At 42.6% G+C, this 9,067-nt stretch overlaps 1 protein-coding gene across 1 annotated transcript; it reads left to right on the top strand.

Moving 5' to 3' along the window:
* Positions 1-1,435: 1,435 nt before the first annotated feature.
* On the top strand, positions 1,436-4,536 carry MED10 (mediator complex subunit 10; the record flags this gene model as incomplete). Its single annotated transcript, XM_082014671.1, has 4 exons — positions 1,436-1,563; positions 1,835-1,918; positions 3,142-3,244; positions 4,441-4,536. The coding sequence occupies 4 exons, from the start codon at positions 1,436-1,438 to the stop codon at positions 4,534-4,536; spliced, it is 411 nt and encodes a 136-aa protein (XP_081870797.1).
* Between the last annotated feature and the right edge of the window lie 4,531 nt (positions 4,537-9,067).

The following is a 9,067-nucleotide window of genomic DNA, read 5'->3' as shown; positions in this document are numbered from 1 at the left end:
GCGCTCACCCACTGATCGGGCACGGGGAGTTGAGACAGGCAGAAGAACATCTGCTCGTTAGATCTATGCAGTTACCCGTGTCTCAGTTGCGTGTGCGACCTTTAGGTCCTTTTGTGCGAAGGACTTCACGGAGGTCATCCCTGACCCAGCGGCTGTACCAGCAGGCAGCAGCTTGCAGCTGCGGAGAGCGAGGGAAGGGATTTAATGAGGAATTTGACGGGACGCAGCGAAGTGATGGGACAGTCACAGGCAAACCCACCTAAAAGTAAAGGGTGGCACGGGAAAAAGCGTGAAGCCACCCTTTTGGAAGGATTTCAGGAAGGGAGTGAGTGGGCTCTGAACTCTGCTCTGATCCATGGGCAAATGGATCAGGGCAAGAGTTCAACCTCTGGTGCGGGGTGGGGATGACGAGCAAACTGGAGCCAGACACAAGTTTTGGATGGGCCTGAAAATGAGGAACGACTTTACGTCTGTGCAACCCAGGAAGGGGAACCACTCAAATGCAGAGAGATTCCAAATGATGGTCTAAAAATGTAAGCGATGTGTTAGTATTTGTTGAGGACAGAGAAAAGGATAATTGACAAAAAACCCAACGAGTGTCAATTATAGCAGTTTTATAGGAGTGGACTGGCAAGAAAGACCATGTCTTTACGGAGTCAAGAAGAGAGACACTTCAAGATCTAAATGCAGCAGTCCATGTCTGGCAGGCCATAGCAATTAGTACTGAGTTTTCAAATCTCACCATTTCGAAAGGGATGCTGGCAATTTTTTCAAAGATGTTATTGATCACGTTGCGTGTTTCCCGCTCCACTGCGATCTACTGAAAAGTTCCTAGAGATGTTATATAGCAACAAAAGAAAGGAAAGCAGTGCCGAGGGCTACTGAATGATCCATATTGTCAAACTCCAATTATCTGGCATTTAGAAAAGATGCTAATTATAATTCGGTATTGATTACCTTCAAGGTAAAAAATATTTCTCGTTATTCGCCATCACGGATTTGGTAAATCCGGAGTGCCCAAAGCAAATACTGACTTGTGCGACTTTTAGGGTTTATAGATCTCATTATTGTCTAGAGTTCATCTTCCGTCTGCCGTGCAGCCGGTGGGCTGAGAGCATCCTTCCGTGAAGTGAGACGCGCGACGAAAGCAAGCCATCAGTAACGACAAATTGTGCTCGAGCTCAAAGGCGGGCGGGCCGAAATTCTCATATTACGCCGTGATTTTTGCATAGCAGATGCCGGACTTGCGCTGTCCTCCCCCGCATCCCCCTCCCGCCTCGCACCGACCCCGCGGCTTGCGAGAGGGAGGGGGCGTGGCCTGACGCCGGGAGGGCGCGGCACGAGGCGGGGCCAGCCCAAAGCCACTCCGCCCCCTCCCCCGTTCTTCCGCGCATGCGTGAGTGGCCGGAAGCGGCGCGGGGGAGAGGCCGCCGTTATGGCGATGGCGGAGAAGTTCGACTCCTTGGAGGAGCACCTGGAGAAGTTCGTGGAGAACATTCGGCAGCTCGGCATTATCGTCAGCGATTTCCAGCCCAGCAGCCAGGCTGGTCTCAACCAGAAATTGTGAGGGCCTTGCCTCTCTGCCAACTCCTCTCCGTTGCCAGGCCAGGCCGCGGGGCCCTTGCCGCCGCCCCCCAGCCTGCTGCCTCAGGGTACCGGAGGCCCCGGCCGGCGGATCTGTTACCCTTCCGCCGTAACGAAACGTGGGAGGAGCGGCAGGGCGTTTCGCCGGGGTCTCCCTCACGGGGTTTCGTGTCGCTGGCCTAGCAGCCGGTATTAGCGTTAGCGCAGTACGCCCGTCTTTCGCTAAAACCGACCGGTTTTCTTCTTACAGGAATTTCATGGTGACGGGCTTGCAGGATATCGACAAATGCCGGCAGCAGCTCCACGATATCAGCGTGCCCTTGGAAGTTTTTGAGTAAGTAACTTTGTACCTGGAAGGGAAGATGCTGTAGTGGGGGTGATTGGAGGTAGCGTGTCTTTGCAGCGTGGATATTTTCCCTGAGGACTGCTTGTTTCTTAAACTCCGTCTTCTGAATGTCTCACGGGCATGTGAGCAGGCAGAAGAAGGTAAGAAGTACATTCAGCCTGTGAGAAGGCGGAAGGGTAAGAGAAGTGATAAATTATACACCTGCTTTCGTATCTACTTTATTTTTTTTTCCTTTTAGTCTTTGTTTAATTTATAGTCACTTTACATATGTAGGCAGTAATACAGATTCTGCCGACTCTAGTGATTTAGTAAGTAAGCTTTCATTTTGGTGATACACTTTTACACTAGGTTGGAATCGGGATTTAAAGTTGCAGGTGCAAATAAATTAGGCCAGTACTTAGGTGTTTAGCTTCAGTCGTGGCAATCTTCTTTTTGGCAGAGAATTAGAACATTAAAAGCAAAATCATACATGTAGAGGGAGAGCTATACAAGACAGCTTTTATGATATAGCTGACAAGTTAATTTACTAGTATTTCTTGTAAGTCCAAATGTCACTGGTTTGGTATATTCTAGTGTATTACTGGCTATACAGAACTTTTTTCAGTTGGGCTTTCACTCTATCTATAAATCTGTAGTGACGTTCTTAAATGTTCTGTTTCCTTTATTCAGTGATATAATCTCCCTTTGTCAGGCACTCATATTGCAAAGGAAAAATACACTTACAGGTTTGCCTATGTAAGTGTGTTAATTTTTACTCTTTTACTAGGGTATGTAAACTTCTTCCTCATCTTTGAATTGCTGGGTGCTGTATTCCTATGTGCTTACTGCTCACCACGTACTAAGCTACTTTATGGTTAGTGCCCTCAGTTGCTTGGAGAAGGACCATCTTTCTTCATTCACGTGTACTTCCTGCCTGTGGGGATCTGGGTAGTTATATTTTTTCTTTGCCTTTAATACCACTTTTTACAAAGCTCCAGGCTTTTTGGAAACAAAGATTTAAAACAGCATACCAAGACGACTGTTTGCTGGCCATGGCCTAGTCCTCCTTGAACTGTCTTTTGAAAATGGACGAGTTAAAATGTGGGTTTTTTTTAAAATGCACATTTCAGATAATAGTAGTAACAAGAAGACTGCACGGTGAATAACTCTGTACCTTGGAGAACATCTTAGTAGGAATATGATCATTTAGGTAGTATCTCTTCTATTTTCAGATACATAGATCAAGGTCGCAATCCTCAGCTTTACACTAAAGAGTGTCTAGAGCGAGCTTTGGCTAAAAATGAGCAAGTAAAAGGAAAAATTGACACAATGAAGGTAAAGCAGGAAAAAATGAAAGTACTAATGTTATAATGTACTTGATAAGTTTTTGTTTTTCTGTGAGCATGTGGGGGATTTTTCTCTTGTGCAGTTATTAAATTACCTTGTTGGGTGATTTGTATTAGGAAATTGCTCTGCATCCCTGTATCTTAATCAATGCTAATATAGCCTTTTCTGGAAAGGAAAGTTATAATTCATCCCACAGTTGGGAGATGCAGATGTCGCTATGATTTTTATTTTGGTTAAAGTTGTATGTAGCATTACGGATATCTCCCCCCCCCCACCCCCACCCCCCCCCTTTTCATTTTGAATACTAGTGAGTACCTCATACTGTTACAGATCTGCAATTGTGATGTGTGTAAATTTAGAAATAAGCAAAACAGAAGGGGTGTTCTTCCAGTCTTGAATGGATCTTAGAGTATTAAAATGTCAAACATGCTATATAACCATGAGTTAATCTTTATAAAATTAGTTAAAATGTATGCCAGTGTTTAGGGTTTTCTGAACTTGTACTTTCATCTAGTATGAACCTAAGCATTCTGTTGTGCTGTTTAACTGCTGGAATTACTGTGGGAAAATACAATCAGAAAAGGAAGTTTAATGAGATTTGAGAAAGGGCTGTTTGTGTTTCGGAACATTCTTAGTCTGAATTTAAAATTAGTGTGGAGGATGGCAACTTGTGCTGCAGAATGTAGATATATCTCCATATGTTCTAAGCTTCTCTTTCTTTTGATGTGCTCTGTGCTTGTAAAAGTTGTAGGAAGAAGTATGTATTTCTAAGCCAGGTGTGAGTTCCTTTTTGGAGGTGGGGGCGATTCCATATCAAATCAAGAGGACATATCCTTTATTGGCTTTGCTTAATAAGGTCAGACAGATACTAATGCACCAGAGTTTGCCAGAGAGGTCCAACTACTTTCTATTTCCTGGGTGAAAATGCTAGTTAATTTATGGGAAATTAAAAGCATTTTAGTTTGCCTGGTGCTATCCTATGCTTAAGCATTTTCTGTGAGTTTTGTAAACATAACTTTCTGTTTGTGTGTGTAGTTTTGAGGGTTTTTTTGGGTACCATTCTCTTCAGTCACTGAAATGTAGAACTATGTTGTTTATGAATATTTCTGTTCATCAGATAACATTGCTTTATGAAATCTAAATAAATTGTGCAGATGATGTATATACTTTTTTCCTCTTTCCAGAAATTTAAAAGTCTGTTAATTCAAGAACTGACAAAGGTGTTCCCAGAAGACATGGCAAAGTACAAAGCTATTCGAGGAGAAGATCCTCCTTCTTAAGTTGGCCTTTGATAGCTCTAAAAATGTCAATTCCATAAACTGACAATGCTCTATAAAAACATTGATTGGAGGGAGGGGAAATCCAAGCTGTCATAACAACTGTACTAAAAAAGGCAGTGATGGACTGTACTGGAGCTTGATCATTGTTCTGGTCTGAAGCTTCTGAATCCTTCTGAAGACTTTTGCTCAAAGATTGCAGTTGAAACTTCCTATGGTAATCCACTCTTCTTTCCTGGAAGGTTTTGGAGGTATAATTACTTACAGATCATCGATATGGAGGATTTCCCATAAAGTACATTTCCAGAGCAGAAAATCATGGGTTTTGCCTTCTGAAAAGTGTGTTTCAGGATTGTGGGCTCATCTGTTTTTAAGAGAAATGTATTTATTATACTTGATTGTTTTTCATTTGTAAACTGCCTTTTTTTTTTTTATTACAGTACAAACAGTTGACTGCTTTCATCTTGCCAGATTGTACTGAACAGGAGCCTGTCGAGGGCTGCAGTTCTCATGTGTCATAATGAATTGCAGCCAAGAAAACCTTCAGATATTCTTGTTTTGTTCTATGAGCTGCAGTGCAGGTGGCTGAGGCTATGGAAAGTCTCCCCCATGTTCTGGGACTAGCTCCTCAACAATGTTAATATTTTGTATAGTATTTAATGTAAGCTTTTGTTTAATTCTATTCATTTTCTGTAAGCAGGTTATTGAATAAAAATCTGAAGAAAAAAAAATCCTAATGTTTTTCTGTTGTATGCTACTCTTTGGAGAACGAATGGAAAGCTGTGGGGAAAAAATAGCGTATTCCTCAGTCTCACAGTGGTAGAAATAAAATGTATCTATCTCAAAACTTGGCTGTTAAAGGTTTATATCTGAAGATAATGTCAACTTGGTATTTTGGTTTGGTGGGGAAAACTTCCCTTTTAGGACCTGAAGCAGGAGATTTTGGGGGATCAAATCTTGTAACTGTTCATCTGTAAGGTAGTCCCAACATAAAACAGCACATTGGGTTCACTACCCAGGGGCATAGGGTGTGTGCAGAAGACTCGTGTTACAGTGGAAGCAAGAGGACCTTAATCTTGGGGATTAGTGAAATCTGAACCAGATTTGTGCTTATGTTTGTCCTTCCAGATGTAACTTGGACTTTTTCTGCACCAGCAAAAGAATGTATTATTTGGTTAACTTTCTTTTTGTTGCTAAAATTAGTGATTTTGGGGCAGGAGCTCCAAAGCAGCACTCTATGTGTGTGTTCTATAGCAGACCTACCTAGTCCTCCTAGACCTTAATGGGGGTTTAGGTACAGTCAAGTTGTTGGTGCCATCGAAAGTACTACCTGTGCCCCCTTACCTAGCAGAGGCAAAGCCCGTCCATAACGCCAACCAACCTTTGTGCCTGACCAAGCTTTGGCATAACAAAAGGAAAAAGCAAGCAAGCAAGCTAGGTGTTCCTCTGCATGCGTTATTTAAGACTTGTTACCTGGCAGTCTAAATTAATCTAATTGCTGCCTGGTATTATCCTGCCCTGCCCTTCTCTGCACACTTGCTCTTCTTTGTATTTGCTCCACTGCTAATCCACTCTTCTCCCTTCAGAATGTTAACGGTACTAACTTGGCAGAAAATGGCAATAAAGGAGAAGCGCCCCGTGTTTGCCTTTCGCTCTGCTCGGATTGCCAGGTCCCCAGGAGCTGTGGAAGCAAGGCTTGTGACCGGCAAGTGCGATGTGTGCGGGACACGAGCAAAGAAGGTCAGGTACCTATAATGTGCTGGGCAGGAGAGCTTGAGAGCAAAAAAGTTGGCAGCAGGCAGGTGAAACTATGTTTAAAGAGTAGTTGAGAGAGAGAACACTTAAGGGATGGGAGGCTGGTAGATACTGGTCTACATACTGGAGTATTCTGGCTCCTAGTGCTGACACCAGCTTGTGTGTCAGACTTGGTGGAGTAGCACGCTTAAAAACTGGTGCTTCCGGGAAGTCTTTATTTTTATTCCAAAATATTTTACCTTGGTTGTGCAAATTTTCTTAGAAATTAATATTAAAAAAAAAAAGTCATCTAGATATTGTCCTTTATATTGGAATTTTTGTACCTGTAAACTTTACAGGGTGAGTCTCCTAATGCTTTAGAGCATCCTTGGTAGCTTGAATTTTTGTAGCACTAACTTAGGAAAAAAAATGAAAGCGCTCTAGAAATCAAATGAAATCAAACCACATAAGATTCCTCTGTAAAGCAAGCTGGCATTTTGTTTGATTGTAGACAGACTCACTGGGAAGGCTCTGGAAGAGGTTGACCAGACAAGTGCTAGAATCTCCAATTCTCTTCAGAGGTTTTTAAGACTCACCTGGGCTAGGCCCCGAGCAGCCTGGTCGAACTTAGCAGTTGGCTCTGCTTGGAGCAGGAGGTGGGGTAGGTGAACTCGAGAGGCTTTTTCTGATTAATGTGATTAAGAAACTCTATGATTCAAATAATACAGTTTGTAAGTACAAAAAGGATAAGTTGCTGAAAGAGAAATTTGCATTAGGTATTAAAAACCAGTCATTGTAAAGATAGCACAGCAATTGTATAGTTTTCATGTTGAGGAAGTGGAGTTTCTATCAGAAGAACGTCATTCATGAGACATTGGTACAGTTGATCCTTTCTTAAAGCAGGGCGAGAGACAAGATGACTTCTTGAGGTTCATTCCAGCCTTTTTTTCACCATAAGATTTTGCTATTCAGGAAAAAAAAAATGCCATATGGATCAGTGTAAAGTAGTGATTGAAAGAGAGCAGGGATGGAGACCAAGGACAAGAGGCAGTGAACCTGAGTTGAAGGAAGGAAATTTGGTGGGCAGAAGGAGTAAGTTCTTCACTCTGAGACTGGTTTAGCACTGGAACAAGTTCTCAGAGTTGCTGCAGAATTGCTGTCCTGAGAGGTTTTACCATCTCTGGGCTCTGAGCAACCAGACATAGCTTAAAAGTTAGCCCTTCTGGGGCAGGCAACTGAGCCAGATAACCTGCAGTGGTCCCTTCCAACCTTATTTTTTTCTGTTTTCTGTGATTCTATTATCTTACCCTATCACAGTGAAAGGTTTTTGACTGCTCAGTCTCAACACTGAATGTGTTTTGTTGCAGGGTGCTGCAGATGATAGTAGGTACTTAGGCAGTGCAGGGACCTTTGCTTTTACGTAGTGTAAATTGTGGTTAGCACCCCTGCCTGTAGGCGAGGCACTGAAGAGGTGCTGGAAGAGGCTTTTGCATTTGCTTTTCAACACGTCAGGTTGTGAGCAAAAATGGTTTTAAAGATATCTGGGATCAGAAACAGTTTAAAGTGTATGCAAAGTCAAGTTTACTTTGAAACAAAGGTGAGGCCCTGGAGGAACTGAACTCTCGAGTAATTCTGTCTGTGTAGTACATCTTCTGTATTCATTTCTAAGCTCACTACACTTAGTGGGCATCTCTGTGCCTGTTTCCAAATCCTCACACTGTGATTTCCCTGTTGGTAACTTCAGAGACGTTAATGTTGTTATATAGGAGTAAGGTTTTCAACCAGGAGAGACCTTATATTTTTGACTGTTTAACAAAAAAATCAAATACCTAGTTCTACATTCTGCTTCCTCCTTTGATTCAACTCCTTTGCTGTGATGCCATTCAAAAACTTCTAGCTTATAATTTTTGGTTTAAACACCATATTCTAAAATGTAGTCCTCATTTTCGAATTTGTTTTTACACATATGGTTACTTTGACTGTCAGGCCTAGTGTATTAATTCATAACAGTATCACACAGTGTTTGGCTGGTACTGTGAAAATACGGTCACAGCATGTGCATTCTAGATGTTCTGTGGAGCTTAGCATCACTTACGTCTCCTGCAGTTTATATGCTGACCAGCTCTGTTGATCAGCTCAGAGCTAATGAGCTTAATATGGTATGGCATGGCTTTTTTGTAATGTGTTCTTTCCATATCTATATTCCCTGCTATATACTCTCTAGAAACTAATAACGGATTAGTAAAGCTTATGATGTATGGATTTACTCCTACCGCTGATTAGGGAAGGAAGGCGTGAGGAGGAGAGGGATGCTCTTACAGCTTCGTTGGAGAGAGGATTTGTTCTTTGGCTATGAAAACACTGAACAGAAGTAAAATTTAACTTTCTGGATATCAAATATTGTTGTCCTGAACATTTCCTTTCCTTAGCAGGAAAAACCCCCACGTTGTGTGTGCTGTTTCAACGTGCCTCAGCTGCCCTCTGCCTGCTAGGCAGCCGGATCATTTCTCCACAACCTCCAACTTTCCGCCTCTTAATTAGCACCGGCAGGGCAGGATGAGACCTTTTTGGCATGGGATGGTGAGAGAGAAACTCCGTTCATAGAATCTGTGAATTTTCTATGCTTTGGTGGGCTTAGTGCAGAAAGCCCTTGAAATTAGTTGAGTTGTCCAGTGACCATCCTTTCTGTCTCAGCTACGGTCTTCCCGTCACTCCCCAGGAGTACCAGCGTGCTTTTGCAAGAAGCAGTCTCTTCCACTTTGTGGAAAGGGCTGTTCATTTTGCTACCCTTAAAACCCCA

This window comes from Phaethon aethereus, assembly GCF_964289735.1.
Source record: "Phaethon aethereus genome assembly, chromosome: 2".
Taxonomy (NCBI): domain Eukaryota; kingdom Metazoa; phylum Chordata; class Aves; order Phaethontiformes; family Phaethontidae; genus Phaethon; species Phaethon aethereus.
Note: the sequence above shows the minus strand (reverse complement) of the source record. Positions and strands in the feature narration are given on the sequence as shown.